The sequence below is a fragment of the Amblyomma maculatum genome, chromosome 1 (genome assembly GCF_055883805.1).
Source record: "Amblyomma maculatum isolate TAMU_Amacu chromosome 1, ASM5588380v1, whole genome shotgun sequence".
NCBI lineage: Eukaryota > Metazoa > Arthropoda > Arachnida > Ixodida > Ixodidae > Amblyomma > Amblyomma maculatum.
Window position 1 is genome coordinate 31,402,242 of NC_139344.1, and position 19,548 is coordinate 31,421,789.

At 44.4% G+C, this 19,548-nt stretch overlaps 1 protein-coding gene across 1 annotated transcript in view; it reads left to right on the top strand.

Moving 5' to 3' along the window:
• The window catches only part of LOC146202075 (uncharacterized), a 30,665-nt gene extending 15,939 nt beyond the window's left edge, over nt 1-14,726 (top strand). Inside the window, exons 6-8 of the mRNA XM_084600091.1 lie at nt 6,232-6,336; nt 6,668-8,186; nt 14,247-14,726. Coding sequence (XP_084456217.1) covers nt 6,232-6,336; nt 6,668-6,835 — 273 coding nt within the window. The 3' untranslated portion in view covers nt 6,836-8,186; nt 14,247-14,726. The remainder of the gene's footprint in view (nt 1-6,231; nt 6,337-6,667; nt 8,187-14,246) is intronic.
• Nucleotides 14,727-19,548: the final 4,822 nt, after the last annotated feature.

A 19,548-nucleotide genomic window follows, 5' to 3' on the forward strand; every position in this document is an offset into this window, starting at 1 on the left:
CACTCCAAGCTTCTTGAGAAGGACATTACTAAAAGCTACCTGCATGCTGCTCTTGACAAATCCAGCCTACATGAAATGACACATAGCGTGGGTGTCTGGCTGCAAACACTGATCAATGAACGATTTCCCTGTGAGGTGGTCACCTCTGTTTAAGAGGCTCTTGCCAGTGATGCTAGGAGTGTAGAGAAGCACCGCTGCAGTGAAGAAGCACAAAGTACAAGACCCATTGCCATCCCATGTTACCATCAAGTCTCCCACTGCTTAAAAAAACGAGGCTCAGAAAGGTGACGTCCTAGTACTCTTTACTGCACCCAAAAAAACTGGCTGGCATGTGCAATATGATGCAGAAAAAGCACAAGCAGGAATGCAGCATCCAGCACGTAGGCAGATTCGTCCCATGGGAGAGTACTGTCATTTACCAGATAGCGCTGTCCTGTGTCAAAAGCCACATACGACAAATTGGATGTTGCTGAAATTTCACACTTCGGGAGCACCACGCAGGAGTAGGCGCGCTGCCGGGGGGATGGGCCGGGCCCTACTTGCTATGGAAAAATGCCCATTGAGATGGGAGGGTGACATCAAAATTCAGCCGTCTAGGGCACTTGAACCTCGAGTAAGACCCGCTGCCCCAAATCCACGCAGGCACTTTTGTTTGGGTTTGGTTTAGAACGGTCTGTAATATCGTAGCTTACGACTTTAGGAGAATGTTTTAAGAGTCCCTACATTTTCTTAACATACAGATGACCAGCTAAGATGAACTACTTTTAGTCATGCAGCCAAAGCGAGAATCACACCAGAGAGCACCTGGCTCGCGAATGTTAAAGCATCTGCCAGGTCCGAACAAGAGGAAGACTTCGGGGAAGAAAACATTGAGAGTTTGCGTGACACCTATTCTCGAATGCGCAACACTAACCATCAGCGCCTCACACTCACTCTAAGACTGATTCAATAATAATAAAGCAGACAGTTGAGGTTAAATTAAACCCAATTCCACGTAGTCATGGTATGTCCTTGGATCTCTAGCTGGCAGGTTGTAATTATGAAAGGACTGCAGTTTGATTCTGCTTAGCTATTTCTGTGGAGGGAGAGAGGCCTCCTCTCTTCGCAGATTCCCCATGTTTTTTGCAGGAATTTTTGCTTCTCGTGTGAGCGAGATGCCTGCATTTAGATAGCATCCTGTCCCTTTTTCTGCATTGTGCCAAACACATGCATACACGTGTGTTGCTAAACAAACTAAAAATAATGCAACGAAAGCCACTATGTTAAAACAGCGCTAGAACATGGACAAATAAAAGCAAACACACGTGTTCTACAAGGCTATAGCCGGAACGTTGGTAGCTGGGGCACACCTCAGTTTCTGCACCCAAGAGCTTTGGCTGGCGGTGCTTCGTTTGAAGACTGACTGTGAATAACAATAGTAAGCCACACTGCATGGGAGGCGACAGATAAAGCACAAAGCAAGCGTGCGCAGGGCTTCACTCCCTGTGGCAGTGCGCAGGTGACAGGCTATACTCCCCCACAGCTATGGCAGTTGTCATTAGGAAAGCTGTTTGAGAAAAACTCTTCCGCGCGGCGGGCAGACCACGCACTTCTAGTAACGCTGGTCCACGGCCAGACTCAAGCGGCAGCTGTAGCTAGACATATCAGATCTCCTTGAGGCGCCGGGTGGAGACATGGGTGCGCGTGGCAGCATTGCTCTCAGAAAGATACACATGCGTCCACCGCTGTTTGTTCCTTTCCCGCTCTCTCTGTCCAAAGGAAGGGTCTTCCTTCAGCCCAGTCTTCAAAAAAAACAAAAAAAATACAGTGAACGACAGGAATGGCTGGGCAAGCTCTTCAGTTTGTGTTGCTGTATAGCTTTTGATTGTACGACTCAAGATGTTGACGCTTATGTTGAAAGCAATACTTTGGTGCGCTGTTGCAAATTCTATACGCTCAAGAATGTTTGTGTACGATGTGCGCAAAGTTGCTATTGGAGCAGTATCCTCAGATATTTTTGGGAAATGTGCGGTCTAAATTTAAGGTGTGTATGACATCAAGCAGATTTGAGGTGAGTTTCATTCTTTTGCGATTTTTGCCTTCACAGCCCAGGAAATCCGGTCTCTGCCTTTTGCATATGCGGTATACTGCCCAGAATGAGCAGATCAGGAGATGTGAACATTGGCGAACTGATGCAGAGAGCAGATTCGAGCTAGTTGGTGCACGTGTTGCTTTTCAGTCCCAGTTCTAAGTGCTGCTTTTTTCTTTTTAATAAGTGAGCCTAGATTTAAGCATGCTCTCTAGGAAGCATAATCAAACCTTATGCACAAAATGCTGGCCTGTTCACATTGCACGTTGTACTGCTCTAGTTAGGTGCTGTCTTGCTCTGCTCTCGTGTAACTTTAATAGGAATTGAAAATAAATAAAAAAAAAAACAGATCTTGCACCATACACTAAGGTAGAGTTTGTGAAAATCAGAAGTGCAACAGAGTTACGTGTTTCAGTTCGCATTTTCTGTATGCTCCTGGAGGAAGTCGGATTAGAACGCATTAGAGAGATTTAGTTTAGCGGGCTTTGTGGCGATTGAGTGATTAGCGAAATAGCAGGTTGTAAATGCGCATGCGCTGAAAGCTAACAGCAACATAGTGCTAGCGCTTGCACGCAATTTTGAGAAGTTAGCGCGCGTCTTTTGCGCATTTAGCATGAAAACATGGCGGCGTCCTTGGATCGGGCAGCCGTCTGCTTCAGACGAACAAGGAGTCATTGCAGTTCCGGTTGGCATGTTTATGGGCAACTACTGGTACTGTCGTTTTTCGCTTTCACTAATCTTGCCTAGAAGACGATGTGCAGGGTATAAAGAAGCTTTGTTGTTAAAATTCGGCCCGGAATCTGATGCTCCTAGGCCTAATGGGGTCGCCTACGATGATGCAACCGCTTTGAACACAGCGAATTGGTTTAAAGTCTCGTTTCGGTGGTTACTATATTTTACTACTAATTTTTGCTGCTATATAATTGTAATTTACGAGAACGTATTGAGCTGGCTGTGAAGTTTGCGATGCACCTCTTAAATGTTCAAAGTCTCACTTCAAAAGGGCATGCAAGTGGGGTTCTTGTAGCATACATCCATCAATCTTCAGAGCAGAAGGGAGCAGACGACAAGCGCCATAATCAAAATATTCAACGCCAGAGTCGGAGCACAGTGGAACGGAAATATGCATGTACGTTTCACTGCTCATGACAACGTCGCACTCCTGCGAGAAGTGCAGAACCTGTATCTGTTTCAAGCACCCGAACACCCGCTGCTTACAATCGTGGTCTGCGCATAGCCACTTTTCACGTGGTATTAGCTTTAATTCGAAGCGTAAGCGATGGTAAAAAAAAAAAAAATCGTAAATTGTGTGAGCACTCACTGTTGCGAATTTTTCCATCAGCACACTGTGATTGTTGCTTCCGTCAGCCAGCTGTAATTGTTGACATCGCTAAACAGGTGCAGAAAATTACCAACAATGTAGCTGGTAGTTTGAACCATGACGTTGGACCTCACTGATGAATGCAGACCGAAGATAGGTTCCAAATCCCACCAGCGGTTGGAATACGAAAGCCGTCTTGGTGCAATACAAAGCGCCTGTCGGCCAGGGACATTAACGCCTTGGGGGCTGGTGAAAGTGTTTAGCACAGCAAGCCATTTGTACAGTTGCTCAAAATCCTCTTTCCGAATCGGATTGGCAATCTGAACAGCGCAGAGTCCACAGCAGATACACCCACTGACCATTCTTTGAGCAGTAGCGGCATATAGTCAGCTCACTTCTGCTTTGCAGTGAGATTTCCAAACTGTCGGCTTCAAACAAGTCAGCGCGAGCGAGCTCGCGAATCGATATCTGTCGGTGTTGACATGGGTGGAGTACGAAAAACTGTATCTAGAAGCGCGTAAGTCAGTGCGAGCTCGCGAGCTCGTTCACACTGACTTACGCGCTTCTAGATACAGTTCTTCGTACTCCACCCATGTCAACACCGACAGATATCGTCAATCATCCAAGAGGCTCGACAGTATAGTTTAAAAACGCCTGAAGAATGTGCAGTTCAGTAGCGCAGCGCTGGAAGGGCAGGCCATCTGTGCTTTGGAAGCAGACGTGTGGAATGTTTAGAAGCAGAAGAACGTCTGTAGCACCTGTTGAAGCAGACGTTCGCCTGCTTCTAAACGTTTCACACGTCTGCTTCCAGGTTTGTCTGCTTCCACAGGCGCCACAGATGTTCGTCTGCTTCTAAACGTTTCGCTTTGCTCATGGCTTCGAAGTAGATTATCTCGGCTCCCTGCGGTTTAACCTACGTCTTGTTTTATTTCAGTGAACATTTTTCTCACCAGGCGGTGCTGGCAAGCACCTCGAATTAGGGTGCCTCGAATATATCCTCAATCGTCGATACCTCATGTTTGTGTACCATTTGCCAAACGCTATACTAAAACTAGCTCTGATGGTGAGTCTTGTGCGGCGCGCTAACTTTATTTTGGTTAGCACTGCTACTTACGCTAATGCTAAACTAAAGCTCTTTATTGTTAATGTTGGTGGTACCTGCAGTACCGTGTCCAAACAACCGTTTTTTTACGTGGCTTCTCCCAAATGACACCATGCATGTCTGAAACTGTAGCGCACGGCCCCAGGCTCTCATGCTATGTCCCCCCCCTCCAACTCCTCTAAGAGAAGCGATTGAGGGTCAGAACCCCCTGACCATCTAGAAATTTACGTTGCTGGTTATAGCGTTTTGCTGTTACTTGAATTGTTCAGTAGTCTGGTACGCCGTATGCATCTCATGTCTTTCTGCGGCTGGTTTGAAGTTCAAATCTCTTCCTTCCTCATGCGGTGTGAAGTATTTCATCACTTATCTCCTTCAGACATGCAGAGTGTAAACCGGTGGGCAGGTTACCCTGTTAACTATTGCAGTAACTATTTTCCTTTCTCCTTGCAGTTTTGCCTTTGATTGGCTACACTTAGCACACTGTCAGAATTAATTGCTCTTTGCACTTTTCACAGCCCTTGGTTTCCCTGCGCAGTGCATGTCTCATTGTCAGCAGCTGTCGAACAATTACCAGATGGCCCTTGCCAGTGATTCTCTACAGCATGAATGCAGTCCCTGTCATTTTTTTAAGTTCATTGTTAGCTTTGAGAAATTCTGAATGCTAAACAAACATAAATGATCAATGCAGCTTGTCACTGCCGAAAGCGTACGCAGAGAAGAATAGTTTGCACCTACTTCGGCTCAATAACATTGTCGTAGATAGAAAATAATGAAAAATAACTGGAATATTAAAACTGCTGAACATGAGGTTGAGGGTGAGGGAGGGCAGACGAAATTAGGGTTAGGGTGAGTGAGGACCAGCATTTTTTTTAAGTGATGGTGAGGTCGAGGGAGGGCCAGTAAATTTTTTAAATTGAGGGTGAGGATGAGGGAGGGCCACTGATTGAAAAGTGAGGGCGAGGGAGGAAAGGCCAGAATGAGGGCATTTGCCCACCTCTGGTTGTTACCAACTGGGCTAGCAGGCAGTGCATATGGTGAATGTGGTGCCAGTATCTCACAATCTATCTGTGCCACGATAACATGTGTTGTGACATTACATTAGTTTAAGATATGCTGCAGATTTTTAAATTAAAAAACTTACTGCTTAGCGAATTCAATTTTTTTTGTCTCCTCTTGCCATTCTTTTTGCACTGAAGGCTGCAAATTGTTGCCAGCAATCTCAGGTGCTTGTGAGATTCCATGTGTTGGCAGCATCCTGTGCAGTTTATTGATATGTGAACAAATTTTGATTGGGATACCTAAGTTTTTTGTATTTGCCACCTTCCTATGTATAGTGGCACTTCTTTTTTTGTGCTATAATATTTATGCTCACCATTGAAGTTTCAATTCGCATGATGCATCTCTAGTCTGCCTGCCTATCTTTTTTGTGAATATTTCGCATTTAGTCTGTGGTATGGATGATTAATATTATCATTGTTTTTATTTATTTATTTATTAATACCTCAAAGGTCACTTTTATGGGGTATTACATGAGGGAGTGGTTGTCAAGTATACGAATCATTTGATGTTAGTGTTATGTTAGTGAAGCCTTTGGCATGGTATTGTACGGCTAATTTATCAAATCTTCTCCTTCCCTCTTTTTTTTTTCAGTTAGTTTTATTGTAGAGTGTGATACATTTATTCTCTCTGACCATTTTTAGCTTGGTCGCGATTTTAATGCCAAACATTTTTATTGTGCAGATTAAAACGAGCTGCGTGGACCTCCTCGACGCAAGAAAAACCAGGATAGAGGAGTTGTATAGCCACTACTACTTTATTTGCTCATGCGAGAGGTGTAGCGGCAAGGTATGTGCTTCTCAAATGTTCTCAGGTCACTGCATTTTCTAGTCAAGGTCAGGACTGCAGCTTGAGTGCTCCTGATTCTCAAGGCCGGCACGATTTACCTTCAAGTATTTTCTCTATGGATATGTCATATTATTCATACAATCCTAGTGTGAAAGTCAGGGGAAGTGGGAAATGCCTTTGGTGTTAACATTTTTGTTTGGCTTACTGCAATCCTTTTTTTCTATAAATAAATGTCAAATCTCTTGTCTTGTTACAAGAATATCGGTCTGCTTTCGTTGCCAAGTTTGTTTTATGTCCTAGTATTCCTTTTATATTTTGTGCTTCAATGTAGGTGCTTTTGAGTTGTCAAAAGGCCTATGGAGCTCCCTGTTCACGTCTTCCTGTCCATCCATTCTTGCTACAGCTCATCATGAGCTTCCTAAATCGTTCACTGGAATTTATTTGCTGTACTGTCATACTCTGCAGTACGAGGTATGTGAAAATAGAAGATAGTTCATAGCCATGTGTACTGATGCAGTTGTCATGAAGTAAACTGAGGAGAAGCATGCCATGCGTCCCTCTGTTCTTTGTTTCTAAAAGTGGCTGTCAAACTCACTAGTTTGCATTGTTGTATGCTGCATGCATGACTTGTAAAAGTTGTAAAGCATCTTAGGAAATTAAAGATACAGTAGAAACATGTTTGGTAGGTTTTTCAAGAAATGCTAGGGCTTATTACCTAGGAAACTGCATGAGCCAAATTCATTCCAATTTTAAAGATAATGACTCGAGAATGAGACACAGAGGCATTCATCGATGCTGCCACCTCCTGTACTGGCTGGTCAGGGCTTGTTGGCACAATGTCTGAAGAGCTTTTCTGATGCTTATAGACTTCTGTATCTGCATTTGTGCTGATTTTAGTGCAAAAAAAAACTTCGCAACATATCCAGTTTAATGACTGTGAGGCTGAAAGCTGCCAGGATCTTTTCACTGTCGCAGTCATCATTTTCAGATGCTTCAGACCGTCCCACTTGTATACCACGGAAGAGCCGCCCTAGCGGCCGCCTACCGTAGGGCTGCTTTCATCTCGCACATGTTGTCAGGCTTGACTCATGCTAGTGTAACCTCATCGTTTGCAGATGCTCCGCCTCATTGCGTTGATGCACTGCAAAGCTGCCACCATGGTGGCTGACAGCCCCCAGGCTTGGCCCGCTTCGGCTTGGCTCGCTCCTACTGTTGGTCGCTAAAGCTGTTACGTAATCAGAATTTGGCAAAATTATAAACACACTTGCTGGGAGGTCACATATTATATGCGAACATATTAACCAGAACAGCCATTAGCGCTCTAGTTTTGGCTAGTTGGTGGTCCATTGTAAAGAACAGTGCACCAGAAAACACTACATTCCTGGTGCAGTGTCTTTCATTAAAACAGAAAAAAAAGCTAACTTTATTTGCCATTTTATTTCTCTAGAGGAAGCATGTTAGTGAAGCATTACTGTATTGAGTGCAGTGTTTATGTGACAGTCATCAGCACGGCTTTAAGGCAGTGATTATCTCAGAAGTTCTGACAGGCACGTGGAATTGCCATTTTTTGTGTGAGCCTGGCACGCAGAAAAGTCCAGACCAGTATGTCTATATGATATAATTGCCCTCTACATGACGCCAGTCAATATTTTCTCGTTTTGCTGTACTGTGTTTGACAAAAAGCAAGCATTGCACTGTACATGCATGTGGCACCAAAATTTAAGGATTGCTGGGGGCCTGAAGTCGTTTAACCTCTGCATTCAACACCGAGGTACCAGACTGCATAACAGAAAAGTCCCCAGCACTTACTGCCAGTGTGATGGAAAAGGTGAAGGAGCTCAAGAAATATGGTGAGGACTGACTGTTTACCTTTTGAGTTGTTTCTTTTTTCAATGCAGTGCTGCCAAGGTTACCCTCATGGCGCTGCAATACATTCCTCAAAAAGAAAAAAAACCTTAAGCCTAAGACAGGCTGCTAGTAGTTGGAGGAGATGTAAAAAATTGTGGTGTGTAGCAGCGCATGCACTGCATAGCAGCTCGTTGAGCGTTTGGAAATTGGAAATCGAAGGATCAGATCTCTACATTTACATATCCTAACTTTTGTCGATTGCACATTATTTTTAAAATTTAGGTATACGTACAGCTTTTAAACTTTTGTGGCTATGCAGCCAAGATTAAGGGGTCAGAGTCTTCATCATAGTATTACTACACCAACTAGTTCTGGCGTACCTGTTACGGTTTCGATTTCAGTGCCGCCTTTACTTCAAGTAATAGTTTTCAAACTGCTGACACAGAAATGTGCTTCTTTACACGGCCAAAGGCCTTAGCGAACTTACATTCGCAGTTAATGAACATACCACGCTATGTATGGCGCCCAAACAAGCGCATTTCAAAAGCGTGCAGAAACCGGTGGGTAGATGCAAGAAAAAATGCTTTCATGGCAATGTTACAAAAGCTGTTTTCTTCAAACACTTTTATTGGAAAGTGCTAGAAAGTAACATAAATGTGCTTCTGAATGATAGACACTTAGAGAGTAAACATCGATTTGTGATACATATGAATTGTAAAATGCACAAAGTTTGTCAAGATGACAGCAAAACCAACTTTAGTGGAACAAACTCAGTTTCATAGCTCCCCATACCGCCCAGCGGAGAAGTGTGTCCCAGGTGGCCATCGCAAGAGCTAGCAGCACTGCAGTTAACTCTTGCTCCTTGCTGGGCGCGCGTCGTCTGCTACACGCGGCGCAAAAGCATGGAGTGGTCAGCACACACGTAGCTTTTGTGTGCTGCCGTTGCACTGTACATGGCTGCAGTATAATTATAACTACATTACGTCAGCTTTAGCTTCGAAGCGACACATTACCTTAGAGAAAGTATTTGTGTTATGCGACGTTCACTTGTTAATGCGGTGAAACAAATGTGAGCGCCGTCGGTTTGCTCACAAGCACTGTTTCTTGCTTTACTTCGTGGCTTGTGTTTTGTAATATGTTCTTTCAGGGCATAGATCATGTCATGCAAACAAATTAGTCAAATTTTTAGTGCATAGGAGCACTCTAAACTTAGAAGGTAACGCAGTGGGTGTCATGTTTACTACTGCGCTGCGCAGATTGCCTCCATTACACGCAGAAATCTGCTAGCCTGGGCAGCCTGTTCATGCAGTGCATGAATTCTGGCTACTCGTATCAAACGATATAGTGAACACAGATTACGAATAAATGGCCTTCGTCATCGCCTAATCAGAAGCGCTTTTCTTAATGCCTCACTTTCGAGGTATGGTGTGAAACATATCTCCGGATCGGTACATATATATATATATATATATAGCAATGTAAAAAAAAAATATATTCCTTTGTTGTCTACAAGAACGTCAGATGTGAAGAGTTATTAAGTTTACTAAAAGAGGAATCAGTGAGAATCGGCGTGTGCACTGCAAAAGGAAATGACTGAACAAGCACATGAGTCTATTAAAAAAACTTTATTGCGAGTAGTCAAGTCGCGTCCTTGAGAGATTCCCCTCCCCCTTTATACACAAATAAAAAAGAAAAACGTAATTTTGCTGCTTGTAGGGGCAGTTAATGTAATTTCAAACTACCACTGGGCTGTAGTTTTAAAAAATGATATTCAAGGTATCTACGGCGCTGGAAAAGATGTTAGAAGTTAACTGCATGAACCTAAGGTATTTATTAGTGCAACAAGAAAAAATGAGCAAAAATGCAACATTGTCAACAACACTAATGTCGAGTGCTAATGAAATGCAGCAAACATCCAGTACATGATTTCATCAACATAGACAAACATTGCAAGGTTACAAGCAGTTCAGGGGAGAACATTATACAGTTGAACCCGGATATATCGAACTCGAAGGGGATCGCGAAATAGTTCGATATATCGACAATTCGATATACAAAAAACGGCTTGAGACGCCACTTGCGATCGGGAAAAATTATACGGTATTTGTTACGTAGTCAACCCACTCGCATAATGAACCCACTCCCCATTTATGCCCCCGAGAATTTGAAAAAAAAAAAGAAAAAAAAAGCGTTTGGTGGCGCGTTCCTCCGATTCGACCGTCGCATCTACAGCTCATTTATTGGCAGCGTGCCAAGATGCTGCGCAGTGATAACGCCACGATGTGTTTATCTTTTAACTACACTTTTCATAGATCCTGCGGTGGCAGGGAGCGAACTGGGCAGAGTGCCCGCGTGATGGCTTGATTGCACAAGCCTGGTTCGATTTATCGTACCGCGCTTGGCGTGGGGCGGGCGTAGTCCACTGCTACAAAATCATTGGCAAGCGTGATAGCTGCAAATGCCGTTTGGAACGAACAATGCTAAAAGCCGGTTGCATGACCCCAGTCGACCGCATGCTTTCATTGATTCATAGATGCAATGAACGACTCTCGCAAAAAAAAAAAAAAAAACTGCCGCTTCATAACGTCTGCAGCCACCATAGCTTACGCTGCGCCACAAGTTCAGCCCGACAAGACCAACTCTCGCAAAAAAAAAATGAAATTACGACGGCAAGAATAAACGACTCTTGCAAAAAAAAAAAAAAGGATCTGCTGTTTTTTAGCGTTCGCGGTCGCCGTAGCTTACACGCGTTCAGCACGAGGACACGAGTCTGCCACGGGCTGAGCTGGTTTGTCCGTGCATGCTTAGTGCGGGCTGCTGCGAACGAGACCGGGAAAGAGAGAGGAAGGGGAGAGATAAAGCTCACCCTTGTGTTTCCCTCTATCGCGTTTTTTCCCTCTCCCGAACACCACGGCTGCATTGGTTCCCTCTTGTTCCTTCAGACACATGAATTGCAAACGTCACGTGATAGCTCGGCAGCGATCACCGCAGATGCGCGCGCCTTTGGGGGAAGGACGCAGCGCTGCCTAATCACCAGTGCCTAGTTATTGGGTTTAAATAAATGTTTTTTCCTCCTCCTGCCCTAAACCAGCCGTCGCTGAGCTGTGTCCTCTCATTTCCTCCGAGCGTGACTTGAAAACGTCATGCGGCAAGCGGCCGAGGTGATGCGATCGTCTTTGGGGGAGGCACACCGTCCAGTGCGTGGTGCGGAGTTCGATATATCGAACCACCGGTGAAATTGAGTTCGATATAGATGCAGCTTTCCTATAATTTTACATGGGATTTTCAAAGGGATATTCCACGAGTTCGATATAACCAAAATTCAAAATATCTGGGTTCGACTGTACTTCTTTTGGGAAATATTTGTGTGGGCAGCATAATCATTTTTTGTGTCTAGTGGGAAATGAGCATTAGCATTCCTAACTTCCCCTGACCATCTTTTTTTTTTGCATGCGATTTTGTATTGATTTAACAGCAAAAACCATATTTGCAGCGAATGCACTTCAATGCACGCATTAAGGAGCTCATATGCTTGGTTGGTAACTTATCTTGAGCTCATTCAGAAGCTTATACGCTTTCGTGCTTCCCTGCCGCACAAAAATGCAGTTACGAAGCCGTTAGACATATCATATACCTCAGTCCATGCAGGAGATTGACGTACCAGCCATTACAAGTCTGGAAGGCCTTGCTTGTAGATGCCGATCTAGATCCCCTTCTGAGCTTTTTAGACGTTTATCTTTTAACAACGAGAAACAGCTTGAAGAACTGTGAAGAAGTGAAGCTACACTCCCATCCCTTCTAACTCCCTAATTACCCACACAGCGGCCGAGAGTAATCCCTTCAATCGAACAAAGGCTTTATTGATTCACTATCTTTTTTCTTTTTCTTGTCAGCTGCTGCATCTCGCTGTGTTTTCTATGCTGCATGCTCAGTTATTTTGAAGATATTTTAATTTTTATGATCCTCTTGCTTGTCAAATTTCTCTTCAGTTCTTCTGATGTCTCCTCTCTTCACATTACCTCTGAATTGGAAGCCCGGTGCACAATTTCGCTCCATTGGCACGCTTCAGAAGAGCTCCTAAGTAATCAACGCTCAATTCACATATGAGAACTTTATGCCCAATATATCATTGCCGTGACAATTAACTGCTCAATGACAAAAGTCTTCTCAATAAGCAAAATTCCTCACCCTCATGACTCGTCTATTTCCTCGTCGGGAAAATACTTAAATTTCCTTCGAATTGCTGGTACTGTGACACACTCAAAATGATCCAAATCAAATCCGTTTTTGCAGCTCAGCTGTTTGATTTGCGCTATGTACACTGATAGGCTCTTGGAATCTTGCAAGTTCTCTGTTGGCATTGCTGTCGAAACACACGGGATAGCGCGATTATTAGGGCACTTTCTCGTTGGTATATATAATGCCTTTTGTGTTCGAAATATGTGCCAGCAAGAAAATAAAGAGCCTTGCTACACGAACTCTCATGAGAGTACTTGAATATAGTTCCTTTTCTAAATTCAGATCAGAAATTGTTCACTTCGAAGTAAGTTATCTCTTATGTGCAGAGCTTGTGCCCACCTTTTAATCCCGACGGAGTCTATCAGTGACACGAACAAATGACGGACTTCCAAGTAATCGTTTCAGTAGGCTTCGTTGCCTGCGGTGCAAAGCATGCAGGTCAGCATGAAAAGGCCTGATGTCAACAAAAACTATAGCATAAAGCTTCGTTAGCGCCTTTAACGCCGTCTCTTCATTCTGCCAATTTTAGGCATCTAGAGGCTGGCACGTATTTGGCAACGCGTACTTCTATTTGTTTTTGATTTTAGCATAAAGACTCAGCATCCTTCTTGGCTCACAGCCTACGTTTACAGTGAACGGTGTAAAATTAGAGGACCACATGTCGAAGGCTTGAATCCCTGTCACAAATTGGATTGAAACTTAAAAAGAAGGTGGATGTTGCTAAATAAGAAGCGAAAAATTGCATGACAGCTTGCTGAACTCTGCGCAATGAATGGCTACGTCATAATTTAATACGAAATGACTTACGCGTCACGATATCGCGTAATAAAAAGAAATGAAGCCGATGAGCAGACGACGTTACTAGAACACTGGTTCTGGCGAGCAAGTCGACAACGTTGTCACATCTGTTTCACGGCATTAAATTTCGCATCACACAAACATGTTCTCTGTGGTAATGCATGTCTTCGAAGCCAAAACTGTGATAATATAGTCATAACTGCACTGCAGCTGTATAGAGTGCAACAGCAGCACATAACAGTTACGTTTATGCCGGCCGCTCCATGCTTCCGCGCCGCGTGTAGGAGACGACGCGCCCAGCAAGGAGCAAGAGTCGACTGCAGCGCCATTAGTTCACACGACCGCCACCGGGACACCTCTCCGGGCGGAGCTGTGAAACTGAGTTTGTTCTAGTAACGTTGAGCGAAACCTTGAAAGACGTGCAGTTATCATGAGAGCACTGATTGGCTCATTTTTAGCAGGTACACCAAATGTTTCAAATGAAATTGCCCAATGACTGCGCATAAAAGTTATATTTCAATAGTGTCTTGAGCTATGAAAGAAAACATTCACTGATGAAGGCTTGCTTGCCGTAGGGGGAAACAAAATATCTTGTGGACATAATCTGTCTCATGTTTCAGAGTAATCACATCGAGGCCATTTTCAAGATGGTCTAGCTTCCAGGAAGTTTGTCATCTAACTAAAAAAAAGTTACACACAGTGTTTTTCAGCCCTTCGTAGCAAACTTACGAGTTCCTTCAAAATTGAAAGTTTGCTGCTTAGACTACACATATAACTGATGATATATCAGCTTGGCAAGTTCTTCGGTAGCTTTGAAATAGTGTGCAGTATGTATGGGCCAGCGTAACCTGTGCTCAGTGGGCACAGTAAAGAAAAAGAAGAATGTTTTGTCGCCCATCTGCTCGTGGGTTAATCATGCTTCTTTCTGCCATTTGAGACAGCCTGTATCACATATACTCTGATGGATGCAACTGGATCGGTTATGAACTGCGTACTGACTCTACAGTGTTGTGGTCTATTTACAGCAGTGCAGGAGGGCCAGCTAGAAAATCCTGAGTCATTTTTAAACGGCATGACTGAAAGGGATAATTATTCTGACCTCAACAACATACCTGTCTGCAGCCTGCCTGCTTGTTGTCATCAGTGTATGACATTGTAATGTACACAAAATATGGGCCGTGCCAAAACATTGTGGTGGACCACAATTGTTACTTTGCTGTATTGTTTGCATAGTGATGTGAATGTCTTAACTTGTACATAAGAAACTTTTGTAACATTTGCTCCTCTCAGTAAGTGCGTGGACCAAAAGATGGCTTCCGGAGCATACAACGCTGAGCACGACAAAAAGGAATAAATGCTTGGGTTTGAGATCATTGGTGGAGCTTGGTAGCTACGGATGCCACCTTCTTAAGTGCTACTGATTGCATGTTAAATGTTATATTCCTCCCCTTGTTTATTTTCTTTGATGCATTGATCAACCAAGCCAGTAGTAAAATAAAAGTGAAAACGAGTATGTGTGTCAGCAGTGCCTTCTTTGTTATTGCGCTCTTAACCACTGAAAAAATTATTGGTGGCGTAATTAGTAGTGACTGAAACCACTGATCTGATGACTTTTCGAGTGCCAGGAATGCGACCGCAGGGTCACTGTTGCTGCTTCTACCCTGATGCAGGGGTGCAGCGGAGTGCGCATGCAAAGAAAATTGTGCAGCAGTTGCGCCAGTGGGCAGAAGCCTTCCTGGCACAGTAGAAGCTGCCAGATCACGATTACGCTCGCATCCGTGCCATGGAAGTGCTGGCCACCTGCTGTATATACCTAGAGAACTATGAGGCTTCACTGGCCCCATATCTTGAACGAGAGCTGGTTTACAAGTATGTGTGCAAAATGCGAGGTGGCACTTTTACAGCAGCTTTCTGTGAACCATTGGACGATGCAGTCACAGTGTGCAACACTGCAGCATGTACTACAAACAATGCCAATAGTTTGCAGGTTGCTGTATCAAAGAAAAGGGAAAATCTACGTCTTGCACAGGCATCCTAATTGGTAGGTTACTGTGTGAGGTGCACATACAAATCCGGACTGATTTATTCAATCTTTGGCTGCCAGGTCAGGATGCACAGCAGCTTTCATTGTTCTGTCATTTCGTAAACTTTTGGTGCCGACAGTTTTTTTAAGTGCCAAAGCACGCAGAGATTTGTTGTGTGGCCATTTCACTTGTGCTGCACATGCACGGAGTGAAACGTAGGTAATTAAAATATTTCATGATGCTGTACAGAGTTGATCAAACTTGTACACGGTACTCAATTGGTGGTGTGCTGCAGTACGAATGAAGTCGTCTTAAGGGGGGACACGGGTCTTTGGGACCAAAAAATGACCAAAAAACCGATTTTCTGAAAATGGCATTTTTGGAATCTGTGGCTATTAATCTACAAGTTCACCAATTTTCTTCTTCCAGAAGTCAGTATTTTCAGCATAATAACGAATTGAAATCATCGCGCGGGCTGAATTTGCGCAGCAGCAGACGATAAAACGGCACATTTTTCGTTGCGCGCAACTGCCGTTCCGCCGGACCGATCTCGGCCATGTTAGGCTCGTTTGAAAGAGCGCTTTCTGGGTTTCAATTTCCCGCCGCTAGCGCTTGTCTGCCCTCAATGGCCACTGAGAAAAATAACCACAAAGAAAAACGAAAACGCGGCATCTGATTCGCTGCTGAGCGCACGTGACTGCAACTGAGCCATCCGATTGGCTGATTCTATCGCACGTCGTCTGCTTGCGGCGGGCCAGCAGCCGTTGAAAGCGTCCGAGACGCCATTTTGTTCTGAGTCGAGACCGAGGCGAGACGATGCCCCTCAGTAAATTCCGCTCGCGCCACAAATTCGGCAAAAAGAAGAAGAGTGCGCGCGGCGACAACTTTCGGAACCGTTCTGCGGCACCCGAAAGCTCCGAGGATGTGCAGGAGCCAGCGGCAAGTCAAGAAGTCCCCGCGGCCGAAATAGGCCTAGCGAGCTCGGCGGCGCCTACGCCCAGCGGACGCGTCCGCCACGACACGACGATGCTGCAGCCTTCGGACTTGATTGAAAAGAAAAGAAAAGCCGAAGGAATGCTGCAGGAGCTGGGTTCAACCGCAGCGACGAAGAGGAAAGCGGATTTCATCGCCACTTCTGACGCCCGTCTTCTTGACGCGACCGGCGGTTGCCGTGCGGACGATACGACGTTCACTGTTGTGAGTTTGGAGTCGCTGAACGAACTGTTGTCTGCTGTGAAATGTAAAGTGTGTGGCGGGGATGTCCATATTTCAAAAGGAAATCGTGAATATGGTCTAGCCGTTAAACTCTCTCTCGCGTGCGTGATTTGCGGGGACATTTCATCGGCATGGAGTTCGCCGCGCGTGCAAGGCAGCCAGAAGATAAATCCGTTTGCCGTGAATATCCTTGCTGCACGCGCGATGCAAAGTACCGGACATAGGCAAACGGCGCTGAATGATGTGTTTGCGGCGATGAACATATCTCATCGTGGCCTGCACACGAAAACGTGGCAGGACTACGTAAAGAGTAAGCTGACGCCCGCAGCAACACGCGCAGCCGAAGGAGTGTTGAAAGACAGCGCCCGTTCTGTTCGGCAACTCTATAACGAGTTGAACCTTGACAACCCCGGGAACATTTCTGTCTCTTTCGATGGTTCATGGATGACCCGGGGTCATTCATCCCACATCGGTGTCGGCGCCGTAGTAGAACTTTTTACTGGACTGGTACTTGACTATGTAGTTTTCAGTAACTTTTGTGCTGGGTGTGAGCGTGGGCCCAAAGAAGGTGACCCGTCCTATGAGGCGTGGAAAGAAAGCCACTTGTGCCAAAAGAACACGGACAAAAAGTCCGGTGAAATGGAAGTTCAGGCCGGACTTGTTTTGTTCGAAAGGTCACTGGAGAAACATGGCCTTAGGTACACGACCATGCTCTCAGACGGCGATAGCCGCACATTTCTTGCATTGCAAGAATCAGCTGTGTACGGCTACATCGAAATCAGCAAAGAAGATTGCACAAACCATGTGCAGAAGCGGATGGGAACGGCCCTACGCAATGCAATTGCCAAGCATAAAGGTGATGCAAAAGAGAGCTTGAGTGGCAAAGGAAAGCTGACAGGCGACCTTGTCACCAAGTTGACATCGTATTACAGCTGGGCCCTGAAGTCCCATGCTGGAGATGTTGGGGCAATGCATAAGGCAGTGATGGCTACCTATCATCACGTAACCTCCAATGATACCGTGTCAAATCACACCCTCTGCCCGACAGGCGCAAACTCGTGGTGCCGCCAGAATGCTGCTGCAGCCAAGGGAGAGCCTGCTCCCAAGCACAGATACAGTTTGCCACCACATGTGTGCAAAGCACTTTTGCCTATTTATGAGCGTTTGGCAGACCCAAAGCTGCTGGAGCGGTGCCAGCAGGGAAAAACCCAGAACAGTAATGAAAGCTTGCACTCCCTAATATGGTCACTCGCACCAAAGGAGCGCCATGCGTCACTGTTCTCCGTTCAAGCAGCTGTTGCAGAGGCTGTTGTCCGCTTCAATGCAGGAAACCTACAAGCATGCTCAAAAATACTGAGTGAGCTAAATATGAACCCTGGCGTCCAGAATATCAGGAGGATGGCTGAGAAGGACAGGCGCCGAACAGCCGAATCAGTACGCAAGCGTGCCTCTGCGGAAAACATGCATCGGGCACTGAAAAAGCGGCATTCTAGTCAGCCCAAGCAGTCAGATTACATGCCTGGTGCATATTAGCTGTCTGCAAGTGTAAATATGCATATATCTTTTCGAAATTTTGAATAAATTGTGCCTAGTTTGTTTTTTCCCATTTTCTCAAAACTCAAATTTTGGACACTTGGCTGGTTTAGTTCGTCGATATCTCTGCATCTAGGACAGATAGAGATGTAATTCCTTTTTCTACATAAAGCTGAAGGTGCAGTGAATGCAATGATCGAAACAGAATTCTTTATTCAAGCTTCAAAAATTTTTTATTTTGCCAAGTTAATTGAAGCATGATAGGCACGTCTTGAAGGACAACTTTCAAAGTGCAGCAAAATTGCTAATAAGGGTAAAATGGAAAAACTGCTTTGATCATTGCACTCTTTGGTCATTGTACTGTACCGCCATGCATTAAAAATGATGTTTTATAGAGGCGTTTTTTTTGCGCGGAAGTACTAATTAAATGAATAATTAATATTATTATCTCGGGAATTAACTGACATAGAGAAAAACAAGTTACATTTTTGAAATCAGCATAAAAATCTGAACAAGAGGGTATGATTTTATCAGGATTGGCTTTAAAATAATGAAAATAGCTCTAAGACCAGTGTCCCCCCCGCAGCATGCTTTGGTAGGGGCAATGCACTTGTGTCTGCATAGTTCACATGACTCTGCTGGTGCGCTAAAGCACTAGTACTATCAGTAAAAGTGAGTAGCTGCTTTAAACTTTCGTTTTACTCCCTCTGCATAGCACCGCTCGAGCGCTCTAGACAAGTATGATCGACTCTGTACACATGACTTAGAAGGCGACTCAAGAGTTCGTCAAATTCTGCAAAAAGTCATGAGTGCCGAGACCTAGGCACCCGATAATTCACGGGAATGTGTTTTTTTTTTTTAGATAGGGGCGAAGATGGAGGAGGGGCCTTCGCCGGTTGTGACGGGGCTTCTTGCCACAGCGATATCTTTTGTACATACTATCATCACATTCACTGCTTCGGTGGCTAGACGATGGCTGTTGCAACACCATCTTATGGGTACCATTGAGTGTCCACAGACTGACACTTTTTGCACATGACGGGTCTAGTAAAACTTTCACCTTAAAGTTATTGAAAACTTGCCGGAATGTGTCCACCGCCAATTCGTTCCAGTGAGGGGATCGGAGGCAAACTTTATCTTTTTTTTTTTGTTTGCATGCATGCTTTTATTTGTATTCAGTTAATTTTTACTTTTCTGGGTAGTGTAGTTGTTTTTATAAGATTTATCAAAATCGGCCCAGGAAATGAAATTTTACCTACTTTGAAGGCCTTTATCTCAAAAAAGGTTTATGGCAGAGCAGCGATTATTCCACACTGTGTTCTCAGCATAGTTATCTATCAAACAGCTAAAGCTTATATTTATATAATGTTTCAATACAGAGATACAGTCGTAGTAATTTCGAGAAAACAGCGATCAATGAAAATTTCTGAGGACAATTTAAGAAAAAAAAAAACAATTTCAATATTTTTTAAACTTTGCCCACGCATTCTCCTCTACTCTGGCTTTCAATATCACTAAGAACATATTGCATAATGTTGATGCAATAGTAGTTACG